Source organism: Mesoplodon bidens, assembly GCF_964165515.1.
Source record: "Mesoplodon bidens genome assembly, chromosome: 15".
Classification (NCBI taxonomy): domain Eukaryota; kingdom Metazoa; phylum Chordata; class Mammalia; order Artiodactyla; family Ziphiidae; genus Mesoplodon; species Mesoplodon bidens.
The window spans coordinates 43,638,924-43,655,200 of record NC_138171.1 but is presented as its reverse complement, the minus strand read 5'-3'; the positions used below and the strand labels follow the sequence as shown (position 1 = coordinate 43,655,200).

Below are 16,277 nucleotides of genomic sequence, written 5' to 3'. Positions count from 1 at the left end.
AGCTTTTGCTTGGTGAAACAAGGACCTGGTTCTTAAAGTGCTTTTAAATTACTCTTCAAAGTTCTGCCTCTTAGTCAACTGGTTGTAAAATGTTATAATTGTGCCATGTCTTGGCTTGAATGGCTTCCTTATCTAACAGGGCTACTCCATTGGAACTGCAGTTTTCTCTTTTTCTTCTCAGAAATGACTTCATTCTTCATTTCTGTCAATAGTTGTTTTTGTTTTTGTTTTTTGCGGTACGCGGGCCTCTCACTGTTGTGGCCCCTCCCGTTGCGGAGCACAGGCTCCGGACGCAGCGGCCATGGCTCACGGGCCCAGCTGCTCCGTGGCATGTGGGATCTTCCTGGACCGGGGCACGAACCCGTGTCCCCTGCATCGGCAGGCGGACTCTCAACCACTGCGCCACCAGGGAAGCCCCTGTCAATAGTTTTTGAGAAAAGTTTTTCAGGTCAACTTTTGTGAGCAGAGAACAAATGTATTCTCTCCTGATTATTAGCAGGTCAGTACATTTCACTCTGTTGTTGGTATTGGTGAAACACCTGTTTTTTCTTCTTTCTGAGGAGAAAACTCTTATGTGAAAGTCTTCCTCTGGTCAAGGACCACATGTTTTCTGTTCTGAGAAGAAGGTGGGAGAGGACTAAGGCTAAGTTTGTTGTAGCTGATGCATCTGTACATCTCTGCTCTTTGTAATCTGGGAAATTCTAAAAATGCTTTTTGCTTGTTTTAAAGAATTCCACATCCTATGGTGCTCTATCTTTATGAATGAATAGTTTGTATGTCTCTTTATAGACTCCCTAGGTTCCTAGGTGACTGACACTGCTGGATTTCTTCTGCTGACTCTGGTGCATCTCATTACAGTTGCTCAACCTGAAACTGCTCAACCAGGAGGCAAATTTGAATATCATAGTGAAGTCTGCACATGAAGGATTGATGCCTTTAGGGAGAAAAACGAATTTAATAGCCACTTTCAGGAACCTCTGCATCTCAACTCTGCATGAACAAGGCAAGATTCTGAGAGTGGCTGCTCCTGGGAAGCAGAAGTCATTCTCATGGATATCCACTGGCTCCTGACCCTCTCATGAGTTGAGGCACCTTTAATACCTGGGAGTGGCTGTTTCCTATAAGGCACTGGGACAAATCAGCCTTCAGGGACTGACAAGGATACTGAAGCTGCTAGTACTGGTGTATCTCTTGGCTGTCATGCTAGAAGTGAACAAGGCTTTGGGGACATTACAACTTAAGAACTGCAAAGAGGTGTAGTCATCCTGGTGGAGAACTGAATCCAGGTACTCAAAAAGGAAAGCGAACATTCTGAAAAATGAAAAGAGTGAAATCTCATTTCTATATTAGAAGGGTCATCTTAAAGAGAGTAGAGGACATGTCTGGAGTTTGAGGTTAGGGATGAGTTTATCCCCTTAAAGGGTAAGAATAGGCCCTTAACGTATGTTCTCTGCATCACCTCATCTCAGTGCTTCTCATTTCCCACTTAGAATCACTTGGAGACTTCAGAATTTAAAATGCTGTTGCCCAGGATCACCCTAGACCATTAAATCCAAATCTCTGGGAATAGGGGCTAAGCACTGGCATCGTTTTAAAATTCCCCAAGTGTGTAGCTAGGGCTGAAAACCAGTGAGCACCTTTGAGCTTCCCATATGTCACAACAAGTGGAGTTATACTACAGAGGAGAGAAAGTCCTGCATTATGTTCCTCAGTGTGATAGAGGAACAAGAATGTCACAGTTAAATCACCCAGCCTTTAGGCTTATGTCTTAGAGGGCTTCTCTCTAAACCATTTGCCATCCTAATCCAAAACAAAATGTCCAAGATTTAGGTTCAGCCTTAATGTCATACGTTGACAGGATTCTTCTTTTCTCTTTTTCCCAGTAATGCCTTCTCAGAATGCTGTACTTTCCCAGGAGGGAAACATGGAGAAGGAAATGAATGTTGGATCACAGGTACAGCGGTCTCAGGTAAGTTCAGTTTTACTCTCCTCTGAAATGCTATTATAGTTCTCAGAATGCGGGCACTTTTATTTTTCAATTTTCAGAAGTACTAAGCCCCCAAAATCCAGAGCACTTGAGACTCTTGTGACAGATGCTGATCTCTACGGGATGTTTCCCACTCTCCTTACATGCCCCTTTATAGCTCTTCTCTCCTTCAGCATTTTTACCAGATCATGGACTCATGTGTGAGCTAGATGTTGTAAAGGTAACACAAGAAGCCATAGACTGTGTTTTAATCACCCTTCCCTTAAATAGCTCACTAGAATTCAAACAACATTTGCCACTCTGTCTGCAAACAATGAATGATGCCCAAGTCACTGTGACTGCTTGAAGGTAACAGGACTATTAATGTACCTGAGAACATATGCTGCCACAAGTTAATATTTATCAAGAATCTGTTGTATCTCTTCCAAAACCTGTTTAAACCAGTTGTTACAATTTGATTAAGTATGATGTAAACCTCTATGAGGTATAAATATGATAAGTTGTTTCTGAAAACTAGTTGAATGCTTTGGAAAGACTCAGTAAATACTGAGTCTTAAAATATTGCTGTCAAATTAGGTGTGAGCAAAACTGTAAAACATTGAAGGAAAATCCTAAAAATCTCAGAGGGTTCTATAACAGTATTATTTCCTAAGAGTCATTTGCTTGTTCTGATTTAATGAAACAGGAAGTGATACATTTTGGATATGGACACTCAATCATTAAAATCATTCTCATATCAAAAGATAAGGGAATAAATGTACACTTATATATTTTAAATTTAAATGTTTAAATCTTTGAGATATTGTTTATGGATCTCCACTTTAACCAGCTGGTACATACCAGATACCAGTCTCGATTGCTTCAGAAAGGAGGACTTCTGTTGTTCCATGTTGTTATGAGATAATCATTATCCACAGGTAGCAAACCCCCACTCGCCGCAACTAGAGGAGATTTTTTAAAGCCTACATCACACAATTAATATTCAGAAAAGTGTAATGTTAGGTTCTTCTCTGAATGTCAAAGACAACAAATACAGCAGGTGCTCAGAGAGGAGAGAAGTTCAATTAAGACTGGAGTGGCGGGGGCTTCCCTGGTGGCTCAGTGGTTGAGAATCCACCTGCCAGTTCAGGGGACATGGGTTCGAGCTCTGGTCCGGGAAGATCCCACATGCTGCGGAGCAGCTAAGCCCATGGGCCACAACGACTGAGCCTGCGCTCTAGAGCCCACGAGCCACAACTACTGAGCCCACGTGCCACAACTACTGAAGCCCACATGCCTAGAGCCTGTACTCCCCAACAAGAGAAGCCACTGCAATGAGAAGCCCACACACCGCAATGAAGAGTAGTCCCCGCTCACCGCAACTAGAGAAAGCCCGTGCGCAGCAATGAAGACCCAATGCAGCCATAAATAAATAAATAAGACTGGAGGGGGCCAGGACTTCCCTGGTGGTCCAGTGGCAAAGAATCCGCCTTCCAATACATGGGGCGCAGGTTCAATCCCTGGTCAGGGAACTAAGATACCACATGCCGCAGGGCAGCGAAGCCCGCACACCACAATTACTGAACCCCCGGGCGCCTCAACTAGAGAGCCCACGTACTGTAAACTACAGAGCCCCTGTGCCCTGGACCCCACGTGCCACAACTAGAGGAAGAAAACCTGCACGCCACAACTAGAGAGGAGCCTGCATGCTGTAACTAGAGAGAAGCCTGCATGCTGCAATGAAGAGCCTACGCACCACAACTAAGACCTGATGCAGCCAAAAAAATAAAAATAAATTAAAAAAAAAAGAAAAGGCAAAAAAAGAATAGAGGGGCGAGGAAAGACTTCATGAGGAAAAGAGAGTTTGAATTTGTGCTGATATCAGGTAGTATTTGGACATTAGAGAAGACAGGAAATAGAACTTGAGCAAGAGCAGGGACCATAAGGAGACCGTCTCCCGAGCTTTAGCATTTATTTGGTACATCAGTGCTTTGGGTTGCAAGGAATAGATTCATTCAGTTTACTCTTAATTGTAAGGCTCCCCACAGACAGGAATAGAAAGACATTGAGAACTAAGGTAGCGTATCTGCTTCTTGGCATTCTAGCCAGAGGAGTTTGCTTTAATTTTCCAGAACCATTTACTTTGTTCAGAAGAAAGATGATTCATTCATTCAACAAGTATTTTTTGAGCAGTTGCTATGTGCCAGAAATTGTGCTTGGCATCAGAACTACATCAGTGAGCAAAACAGACATGGTCCTAAACCCAAGTTGTTTAGCAGAGACAGACATTCAGCACATATACTAAGGAATTGCAAATTGAGATGTTTATTATACATAATAAGAATAAGGCATTGTGAATATGCATTAGGGAATCAGGGAAGAACTTTCTGGGGAAGCGAAATTTAAGGTGGGATGTGAAGGAGAATATAGGAGTTATAAAAAGTAAGTAGACCATCTCTACAACCTCTTAGCAACATCTGTTCACAGGTTGCAACCCAGTTGAACTGCTGTATATCTGGACACCAGGGCACTGGAAAGAATAAGAAATTTGTATCTGCATATATTTACACGAAGAAACTCTAGAAGAATACATAAAATACTGATAATAGCGATTATCTGTGGGAATGGAGGTGGGGACCAGGTCAGTTGTACCAGGAATGTGAGACCTTTTTTGAACCGTATAAATACACCTGTTCAAAAATATTTTAGGGCTTCCCTGGTGGCGCAAGGGTTAAGAATCCGCCTGCCGATGCAGGGGACAGGGTTTCGAGCCCTGGTCCAGGAAGATCCCACATGCTGCAGAGCAACTAAGCCCATGAGCCACAACTACTGAGCCTGCACTCTAGAGCCTGCGAGCCACAACTACTGAGCCCACGTGCCACAACTACTGAAGTCTGTGTGCCTAGAGCCCAAGCTCCGCAATGAGAGAAGCCACCGCAGTGAGAAGCCCGTGCACCGCAACAAAGAGTAGCCTCTGCTCGTTGCAACTAGAGAAAGACTGCGTGCTGCAACGAGGACCCAACGCAGCCATAAATAAATAAAATTTATTTAAAAAAAATTTTTAAATTATAAACAGTGTACCAGAGAAAACTAAATTGGATATAATGAAGCTTGATGACAGCTTCTGAGGTCAATAAAAAAGCAGATTTGGGGGAAAAAAAGTAAATGGAAAAGAGCATTTTAGGCATGTGCTAAACATCATGTACAAAAACTATGGGTATATTTGAGAAATCAAAAGAAGGCCTCTGTTGTTGGAGTGGACGGAGAGGGCGACTTGGAATAAGCTTGGAGAAGTATGCAGGGGCTACGTATACAGGGCTTTATGACCATGATAAGAAGTTCACTTTTTATTCTAAGTGCAGTGGAAAGCCTTTGAGTAAATTTAAGCAAGGTAGTAACATAATAAGTAACTGAATTCTACCTTAGACATCACCCTGGTGCGTGCTAGATAGTAAGTTCATTTGTGAAAGGCAAGAAAGGAAAGGGGAGAGATCCCTTAGGAAGCTATTGCAGTATTCTAGATGATAGAAAGTAATACCTTAAAATTAGAAGATGGAGAAAAATAGGTGGACTTGAGTGCTTTGCTCTGGGAAACAGCAGAGATTAGTGAGGGGGTAAAGACAAAGGAAGAAAAAAGATGACTTCAAAAAATGTAGCCCACGTAGAGAATAGACTTGAGGACACGGGGAGGGGGAAGGGTAAGCTGGGACGAAGTGAGAGAGTGGCATGGACATATACACACTACCCAATGTAAAATAGATAGCTAGTGGGAAGCAGCTGCATAGCACAGGGAGATCAGCTCAGTGCTTTGTGACCACCTAGAGGGGTGGGATAGGGAGCGTGGGAGGGAGACACAAGAGGGAGGAGATACAGGGATATATGTATGTGTATAGCTGATTCACTTTGTTATAAAGCAGAAACTAACACACCATTGTAAAGCAATTATACTCCAATAAAGATGTTAAAAAAAAAAAAGATGTAGTCCAGGAAATAGCAGGGTAATGGTAGATCAGACCATGTCAGTCCTCTTCTCAAAACGCATGGCTCCCGCTTCACTCAGAGTAAAATCCAAAGTCCTTATGATGGCCTAAACAGTCCTACAGAATCTGGACCTGTTACCTCTCTGACTTCATCATTTACTTCTCCCCCTTGCTCATTCCACTCTAGCTACCCTGGCCTCATCTTCCTTGATCATGCCACACACACTCTTGCCTTTGCACTGTTAACTTTTCAAGTCTTTTCTCCATTGTCACCTCTTCAATTATATCTTCCCTGACCACCTTATATAAAATTGCAACTGCCTCACCTCGACATTCTCAAACCCTCTTCCTCTACTTTTCTTTTATCTGCTAACACACTATGTAATTTACCTAGTTATCATGTTTATCTTCTACTTCCTCTGCTAGAGTTTCATAAAGGAAGAGAATTTTAGTCTCTTGTTCACTAGTATATCTCAAGCACTATAGTTGGCATGTAGGAAGCACTGAGTAAATATCTGTTGAACAAATAGGAATTTAGCATATAATATAGGTCCATCTCAAACCAGTGGTGAAAAGATGGTTTATTCAATAATTGATGGTATTTCTGTGGAGCCACCTGGAAAAAGGTAAAGTTGAATCCATACCCCATACTTTACATCAGAATAGTCTTCAAATTGATCAAATATTTAAATGTGAAAAATTAAGCCATAGAAGTTACACAAGAATAAAATGGGGGGGGGGCTTCCCTGGTGGCGCAGTGGTTGAGAGTCCACCTGCCGATGCAGGGGACATGGGTTCGAGCCCCGGTCCGGGAGGATCCCACATGCCGCGGAGTGGCTGGGCCCGTGAGCCATGGCCTCTGAGCCTGCGCATCTGGAGCCTGTGCTCCGCAATGGGAGAGGCCACAACAGTGAGAGGCCGGCGTACTGCAAAAAAAAACCCAAAACAAACATATATGCATAAAAAGAATAAAATGGGGGAATTCCTTTATAGCGTTCACTGAGTAAAGACTTTCTAATTACAACTGAGAATCCAGAAGCCATAAAAGAAAAAATTGATGGGTTCAACTCTTTAAAAATACCCAAAAATCTGTATGAGAAAAGAAAACTGTAAGCAAAGTAAAAAGACATGTCAAATTTGGAAAAATATTTTTGCTACTCAAATTGTAGTGGGGTAATCTTTCTAATAATAATAGTAGTCTTTATAATAATAATAAAACACTCCTCTAAATCAGGTAAGAGATTAGGAGTCCAATTGAAAAACAACATAAAAAGACAATTCACAGGAAAGAAAATTCAAATGCATCTTAAACACAGGAAAAATGTTTATCTGTACTCATAAGAAGAGGAAATTTAAATTAAAACTAGAGAAAGCTTGACATTTTATCACCAAGCTTTGTATTTCCTATGGGGTTGATATTTTCCACAAGCTTGATAACATACTTTCTTGGCAAAGCTTTGGGAAAACAGACACTCTCTTACATTGCTAATGTGAGTGTGTGGCAGATTGCATTTCCAGAAAAATGACCAAATATCTGCCATCCAAAATGCTTTCTATACAATGACTTTGACATTCATCCCATCAAGAGACATCGAGGTCAGTGTTCCCTCCATTGAATCTGTGTAAGCTTGTGACCGGTAGAAGTGAAACTATGTGACTTTCAAGACAGGTCATAAGAGGCAGTAAGACTTCCGCTTCATTCTCTCATGATGCTTGGTCTAAATCCAGCCACCTTGCCACAGACACACACACACACACACACACAAATCCAAACAGCTCATGGAGAAACCTACATGGAGAGGAACCAAGGCCCACAGACCTGGCTGAGCTCTCAGCTGAGAGCCAGTACCAACTTGCCAGCCATGTGAGTGAGCCATCTTGAAAGTAGACCACAGTCAAGCCCTCCCAGCTGATGCCATGTAGATCAGAGGCAAGCTGTCCCCACTAAGTTATGCCCAGATTACAGATTTGTGAGCAAAATCAATGATAGTTGCTGTTTTAATCCCCCAAGTTTTGAGGTGGTTTATTATGCAGCGATAGATAAATAACTGATACAGATTTTGTTACCTGGAAGTGATGTGCTACCAAAACAAACATAGAACATGTGGCATCGGCTTTGCAGCAGAGCCAGTTGAACAAAGGGCAGAAGATGGAAAGGAAAAGATTATTAGTAGAATCATAACGGCCTCAAGGAGAGTTAGTGGAGGCCTATGGGACCTTTCACAGGGCTTAAAAGATAATAAGGAAAATCTTACTATGAGCTGGAGGAAAGGGGAAGCTTGAGGAAGGAATTTTGGTCAACACTGTCACCTTCAGTAACAAGGAAAATAGGAAATATACTTAATGGACTCCATGATTTACTTAAGGAGATTTACAGGTAGAAGATTAAAAGTGCCAACTGGCAGCTTCTGGCTGCCTAAAGTAAAATGCTAGAGGAAAAAGAAGATAAAAAAAGAACTTAAATATACAGGAACCAGACATGAAAATATGCTCAACATTGCTAATCATCAGTGAAATGCAAATCAAAACCACAATGAGATAGCACCTCACACTTGTCAGAATGGCTGCCATCAAAAAGAACACAAATAACTATTTTGGCAAGGATGTGGAGAAAAGGGAACCCTCATGCAGTGTTGGTGGGAATGTAAATTGGTGCAGCCACTGTGGAGCACAGTATGGAGCTCTCTCAAAAAACTAAAAATAGAACGACCACATGACCCGGCAATTCCACTCCTGGGTATATATCCAAAAAAATCTAAAACACTAATTTGAAAAGATACATGCACCCCAATGATCAGAGTGACATTTACAATTACCAAGATATGGAAGCAACCTCAGTGTCCATCAACAGATGAATGGATAAAGATGTGGTGTGTGTGTGTGTATATATATATATGTATATATATATATATATATATATATATATATATATATATGTATATATATATACATATATATATATACAACAAAATACTACTCAGTCATAAAAAGGAATGAAATTTTGCCATTTGCAGCAACATGGATGAACTTGGAGGGCATTATGCTAAATGACATAAGTCAGAGAAAGACAAATACTGTATGATATCACTTACACGTGTAATCTAAAAAACACAAACTAGTGAATAAAACAAAAAAAGCCGACTTGCAGATACAGAGAACAAACTAGTGGGGAGAGGGAAGCGGAGAGGGGCAATACAATTGGTAGGGGATTAAGAGGTACAAGCTATCATGTATAAAATAAGCTACAAGGGTATACAACACAGGGAATATAGCCAGTATTTTATAATAACTATAAATGGAGTATAACCTTTAAATTTGTGAATCACTGTACTCTGTACCTGTAACATATAATATTGTACATAAACAATATTTCAATTTTTTTAAAAGTCTGAAAAATAAATATAAAGGAGCCAGGAATTACTGAGCTTGAAAAGAAAACTATTTGTCATTCACATCTCTCAACATGTGCCCAGCTCAGCTACATTTTAGAATTGCTATGAGTTGCTGTGTACTTGAATGGGAGTGTCTTAGTGGTTATTTCTATGCCTTTCCCACCACTTCAAGTTTGTGAAGGATAGAGGGTGGGGCCAGATAACTATTTCTTTAGCTCACAGAAGGAAAAATAGGGAGAAAGCTTTCAAGGAACTGTACCTGAGGAACTGTGCTCAAAGATCCTCATCGTCATGTGGACCTGATATAGGTGACAAGATCCTGGACTTCACACTGACGCTCTAACGGGATGAAACATGGGGGTCTTGAGGAAGATGAGTGTATTTTGCATGTGGGAGGGATGTGAATGTTTACATTCAGAGGGTAGACAGTAGCAGATTGCATTTTCTGAAAATGGCACAATTTCTCCCATTCCATAGGCTCCTCATATACTATGATTTAAGTACTCTTTCTGTCAAGAGATGTGGGAGTGTGTTCCTTCCCCTTGGATCTGGGCAGGCCTGTGACTGTGGTGGAACTGAAGCTATGTGACTCTCTCTCTCTCTTTTTTTTTTAAATTTTTATTGGAGTCTAGTTGATTTACAATGTTGTGTTAGTTTCTGCTGTACAGCAAAGTGAATCAGTTATACATATACATATATCACCTCTTTTTTTAGTGAAGCTATGTGACTCTTGAGGCTGGATGATGAAAGCTGGTTCTCTTGGGAGTTTTGCATTTGGGGTCCAGCTACCATGCCGTGAGGAAGCCCAAGCAGCCTGTGGAGAGGCCCGTATGGAGAGAACCTGAGGCCCCTGGTTGAGCTCACAGCTGACATCCAGCACCAACTTGCCAGCCACATGAATGAGCCTCTTAAAAGTGAATCCTACAGCCCAAAGTTGAGCCGCCCCAGCTGAAACAAAATGGAACAAAGATGAGCTAGTCTCACTGAGTCCTGCGCATGTTACAGATTCTGTGAGCAAAATAAATGATTGTTGTTGTTTTGAGGCACTAAATTTGGGGGTGGTTTGTTATACTGCAATAGATAATTACAGAACTGATACAACCACTGTGGAGGTCAGTTTGACAATATATATCAAAATTGCAGATTCATATGCTCTTTTGGATTCTAGAGGTAGACTTACATGCAATTGCAGAATAATATACATAAAAGATAATTCATTACATCATGATTTGTAGTAGCAAAAGAGTAGAAGGCAGCTAAAATGTCTGTTAATAGCCTAGTTAAATAAATTGTGGAACATTCACACTGTCCCATCCAGCTATAAAAAAGAATGAGGAAAATATCTATGAATTGATGTGGAGGGATTTCCAGGATAAGCTGTTCAGTGAAAAAATATCAAAGCGCAAAAGAGTATCTGTAAAATGCTACTTTTGTGTAAGAAAGAAGAGGAAATAAAAATATGCATATAGGGACTTCCCTGGTTGCACAGTGGATAAACTCCGCACTCCCAATGCAGGGGGCCCGGGTTTGGTCCCTGGTCAGGCAACTCGATCCCACATGCATGCTGCAACTAAGAGTTCGCGTGCCGCAACTAAGGAGCCCGCGAGCCACAACTAAGGAGCCCACCTGCTGCAACTAAGACCCGGCGCAAACAAACAAATATTTTTAAAATATGCATATAGATCTATTTGCTTGTTTGAGCAAAAAGAGACATTGGAAGGGTAAACTTGAGTCTAATGAGTTTGGTTACTTGTAGGGCTTATATGGGACTGGGGTGAAAAAGAGGGAATGGAGTGGGGTGGTATGGGAGGAGGGCTTAAAATTGAATACAAACAGAAACAAGTGAACCAAACTGTACTTCAAATTACTGATATAACCACACTGAAAAGGAGTTAACTTTTGAACCTAAATAGTTATTTATACTCTATGTCCTCAGGCTAAAAGCAAAACAGTTCTAAATAGTGAACTCTCATTTGTAGGCTTGTTTTGCACTGAGGCATGTGTTAGCAATACTGAAACCACTTTCTTTACATTCTAGGATTGAGCAAATAAGTAAATTCATTGTGCATAATAGGAGCCAGGTTTCTCATGGTCAGAGAAGGGAATTAGAGATATGAAAAGAGAGGAGGATGGAATGAACCTTGCCATGTTGGATTAGAATTAGAGGTGTCAGTGTGGACTCATGGGTTTTAATACATATAACTAAATACAGAATTGGGTATGGAGTTGTGTGTGTATACATACATCATTATGTATATTCCTCTCTTTCCCAGGTGCGACCCCTGAGAGGGCCTAGAAGCAGTAATACTCCAGTAGCATTGGACACATCTAGCGCCCAGATATTGGTGTCCAAGTGCCATTCTCCATTAAAAGGAACCAGACATAGCCACTCAGTATTTGACCAACAGAGCAGAACATGACAGACTGTGACCCTGTAGATCTTCTAGTGGGAAGCAGAGCTGCTCAGTATTTGACCATTAGAAGGAATCAGGGATCCTTTGAGAAATGGCTGATTCCAGGTTTGGAGCAGGAAAAGCACAACATGAGCCTTGAAAGAACATCTTTCTATCCCCAAAAGTAAAGTACTCAAAGAATGATAGGTACATTTCAAAAGAACAAAGAAGCCAGTTTGAAGGGGCTTCTGGCTAAATCTAGGACCATCTAGGAGCATTTTTAAAATAGTGATAGTAAATGATTATAACTTATAGAATAAAATAAGTAAGTAAATCCACCCCATATAAATTAATGAATAGATAGGAAGGGAAACTTCTTCAGCACAGTAGAAAGCCAACTAATAATGTACAAAGAGTGTTGGCATTAGAAAAGCACCATGAAAATTGCAGTTGGTTCAGGCAAGTATTATCAGTGAAAGCCAAAATGAGTGGGTGAAAGTTTGAGGAGGAGCAAAGTAGCTCCCCCACAAGAAACTTAGTAATTACAGGATTCAATAGTAATCTTCCAGGGGAAATTACTGGTAGGTAACCACCTTAACCAAATTATCAAAGTTAACATTGCCAGTAATGGAACTAGTCAACAATGCGTACAATTCACTGAGAAGAACCCAGCATCGCTCCTGAACTATTCCTGCCATAAATGCATAGTGTGAATCTACTCATGATGAGACATTAGACAAGCCCAAATTGAGGTTTATTCTACAAAATAACTAGCCTGTGTTTTCAAAATGTCAGTGTTAGGAAATACAAAGAAGGGCTGAGGAACTGTTGCAGATTCAAGGAGGCAAAAGATACAAGACAACCAAAAATCTTGATTTTTGTTATAAAGGACATTATTAGGACATTTAGTGAAATCTGAATAAGTATATAGCTTAGACAACAGCACTGTATCGATGTTAATTTCCTGGTTTTGATCATTCTACTGTTGTTACTAAGAGAATTCCTTGTATTTAGGAAATAAACAAATTTTTTAGGGGTAAAGGGGCATCACCTCTGCAACTTATGCTTTTTTTTAATAGATTTATTTATTTTTATTTATTTATTTTTGGCCACGTTGGGTCTTCGTTTCTGCTCGCAGGCTTTCTCCAGTTGCCGCGAGCGGGAACTACTCTTCGTTGCGGTGCGCCGGCTTCTCATTGGGTGGCTTCTCTTGTTGCAGAGCACGGGCTCTATGAGCATGGGCTTTAGTAGTTGTGGCACGCAGTCTCAGTAGTTGTGGCTCACGGGCTCTAGAGCGCAGGCTCAGTTAGTTGTGGCGCACGGGCTTAGTTGCTCCGCAGCATGTGGGATCTTCCCAGACCAGGGCTCAAACCCATGTCCCCTGCATTGGCAGGTGGATTCTTAACCACTGCGCCACCAGGGAAGTCCCTCTGCAACTTACTCTTAAACAGTCCAGGAAAATTATAGAAAGAAAAAGGGAGAGGATGGGCTTTTTCTTTTACTGATCCCAACATGCATCACGTGCCTTCTACTCTCAACCTATTTGCCCTTGTTGCCTTTTTTTTTTTCTTTTTGAACACACTGGAATATTCTCTCTCCTCTTCTGTCTAAAGCTTAAAAATCTGTTAAGGATGTACACATGATCCACCAACTTGATACCTACTTTCACTATTTCAACATATCCTGAATTCTTTCAATTCTGAAATCTTAATAGCATGAATTTTCCACGTAGCTTTTTAATTGTTTAGATGATACGGAGAGTTTCCTCTGCAGCAGGTTGTAAAAAGCCTAAAAGCAAGCATTATTTCATGCATGTTTTTATACCTGTCTTGAAAGGTGATAGAAGATAGAATTGTTGCTTCTAAAATCTTGCCCTGGATTACTCAGAGCCCTGAAGACTTTCAGCACAACTGTTTAGACATCCTAACCTTTGTCTACTGCAGCACCTTTGCCTCTTCCCCTAAGGGCCCCTGTAAAAAAAAGTTTTCTGGCTGAGCAAGGATGTACTTGGTGTTTCAGGAATCACTGACATTCCAGGACGTGGCTGTGGACTTCACCAGAGAGGAGTGGGACCAGCTATACCCTGCTCAGAAGAACCTCTACCGAGACGTGATGCTGGAGAACTATAGGAACCTGGTTGCACTGGGTAAGGATGGCATCCCTGTGAGGCTGGAACTCATTCTACATGGGTTTCTTTCCTTTAGTAGTGAAAACCTTCAAAGCTTTTGTGTATATAGTTCAGGCCAGGATGGAAGAATGCTAATCAGTTTTGGAGACAGAAACCTCTGTTTTTTGCTTTCCTCTCAGATAAAAGGTCCTGATTTTGAGATGGGTGGCTTTAGTTTGCTGCCTCTGAAGCCTCCCCTTTCCAAATCCAGAGGCCCTAAAGATTAAACAGGTTGGAAATGCGTTCTGAGAGAGATTTTTGTTCCCAGTTTAAAATTCTAAGATACGCATTTTTTCCCATGAATAGGGCATCAACTTTATAAGCCAGAGGTGATCACTCAGTTGGAGCAGGAGGAGCAGTGGATGATGGAGAGAGACAGCCCGCCAGACACTCATCCAGGTGAGAAGCGAGCATTTAGGTGTTTGCAACTCAGTGAAGGAAAATAGTCGCTTTTGAAATACTTAACTGAGTGTGTTACAAACATCTGCCTCTGGGATTTAAAGAGGCATGCTTCTTAAAAATTCAGTTCATATTTGACATTTTTCCAAAGTGGAAATGACTCTCTTTTTTTCTGATTAAACAGATAATATATACTTATTATTTAAAAAGCTTACACAACACACATTTATTTTGAAGGTGTTAGTTTGGATGTCCATAAATACCTTGATGTTGCAAATCTCCATGACGCATTTTCTTTCTCTTCTTTATTCATACATCCTCTCCGTATTCTTTAAATCTTTTTCTTCTCCATATCAAAAATCCTCTGCCATTTTTACCCATTTTTCATTCTTTTTTTTCTTTTTATTATTAAACACGTTAAACTTGTCTAAAACCCATAGCCTCAGTTCTAATTCTCTAGCTCACCTTTGTGATGTGACAAAGGTGTCCTACCAGTGTTACTAAAATTGTTTTCTTGGAGATTACCACTGACTTCCTTCCAGTCAAATCCAGTGACTAAAAAACTACAGTTATTGTCTCCTATGATTGTGTTGCATTTAACTGTGCGGACTTGACTTTATTGAAAGTCCACTCTGGCTTGTGATACACACCATTCTTGCCTCTTCTGGCCTCTCCCCTGTCTCTCTACCTGCTCCTTTAAATACCTTCTCTCCCTCCTTATTCTTTTTTTTTTTTTTTAAAGAGCTTCAAATGCTTAGCTTTTTATTTATTCATTTATTTGTTTATTTAATTTTGACTGTGTTGGGTCTTCGCTTCTGTGCGAGGGCTTTCTCTGGTTGTGGCTAGTGGGGGCCACTCTTCATCGCGGTGCGCGGGCCTCTCACTATCGCGGCCTCTCTTGTTGTGGAGCACAGGCTCCAGACGCGCAGGCTCAGTAGTTGTGGCTCACGGGCCTAGTTGCGCCGCGGCATGTGGGATCTTCCCAGACCAGGGCTCGAACCCGTGTCCCCTGCATTAGCAGGCAGATTCTCAACCACTGCGCCACCAGGGAAGCCCCCTCCTTATTCTTCTAAAGGCATATATTCTTATGGACTTGGTGTTCACTCTGTAGTATCGTGCTTTTAAGTGGCCTTTCTATGTTCATTTTCCCATTTCTACATTTCTAGCCTCAGTATTTCACCCACTTTCTCTTCCTAGATTTTAGATTATATTTGTGTTTATGAATGTCATGCTATCACCCTTTTTTTTGGCTTCATTGGGTCTTCGTTGCTGCGCGCGGGCTTTCTCTAGTTGCAGTGAGCGGGGGCTACTCTCCGTTGCAGTGCGTGGCCTTCTCATTGCGGTGGCTTCTCTTGTTGTGGAGCACGGGCTCTAGGCACGTGGGCTTCAGTAGTTGAGGTGCACGGGCTCAGTAGTTGTGGCTCACAGGCTCTAGAGCACAGGCTTCAGTAGTTGTGGTGCATGGGCTTAGTTGCTCCATGGCATGAGGGATCTTCCTGGACCAGGGCTCGAACTTGTGTCCCCTGCATTGGCAGGCGGATTCTTAACCACTGTGCCACCAGGGAAGCCCCTGTATAATGCTTGATGAGGGTGTTCATCCTTAGCAGTGCCCACCCTCCTCTTAAGAGCAGTTGCAGTCATGTCTCCTAACATAGGGGCTCGGGTTAGGTGAGGAGCTGGAGCAAAGAGACTAGAGTTTGTTTTTCAAAACTGCTTTAAAGCCCAAGATAATCATTGTCTCCATCTGGAGTCTAGACCCTGTCCCCTGGCGTCTTGCCGGGTGGCAACCCTTTGGTTGAAGATCTGATGTGCCTTGAGGGTGTCTACCATGGGGGAGCAGTGCCTGTACATTTCATGCACTGTCACTCCTCCTGGTATGTTGATCAGGCTGCCCTGTTTCCAGGGATAAATGAAAGTTCTGGAAGATAGGCCTTAGGCAGTGAATGCCCTGAAATCTACTCCTAGGCTGTAGGAGCCTAG

At 41.7% G+C, this 16,277-nt stretch overlaps 2 protein-coding genes across 6 annotated transcripts in view; one reads left to right on the top strand and one right to left on the bottom strand.

Moving 5' to 3' along the window:
* SEPTIN14 (septin 14) overlaps positions 1–16,277 on the bottom strand; it is a gene marked incomplete at both ends in the record, with an annotated part of 563,121 nt that overhangs the window by 55,107 nt on the left and 491,737 nt on the right. The gene's annotated exons all lie outside the window — the stretch shown is intronic.
* LOC308629418 (small ribosomal subunit protein uS17m) overlaps positions 1–16,277 on the top strand; it is a 44,501-nt gene that overhangs the window by 9,696 nt on the left and 18,528 nt on the right. For 3 of the 5 annotated variants that reach the window (XM_081257222.1, XM_081257220.1, XM_081257218.1), the window contains exons 2-5: positions 790–1,286; positions 1,884–1,969; positions 13,751–13,877; positions 14,205–14,297. In XM_081257222.1, the coding sequence (XP_081113348.1) occupies positions 1,886–1,969; positions 13,751–13,877; positions 14,205–14,297 (304 nt within the window). In that variant the 5' untranslated portion in view covers positions 790–1,286; positions 1,884–1,885. Of the gene's footprint in view, positions 1–789; positions 1,287–1,883; positions 1,970–10,052; positions 10,349–13,750; positions 13,878–14,204; positions 14,298–16,277 lie in introns of those variants that run through there. The other 2 variants (XM_081257219.1, XM_081257221.1) reach the window with 2 other exon arrangements.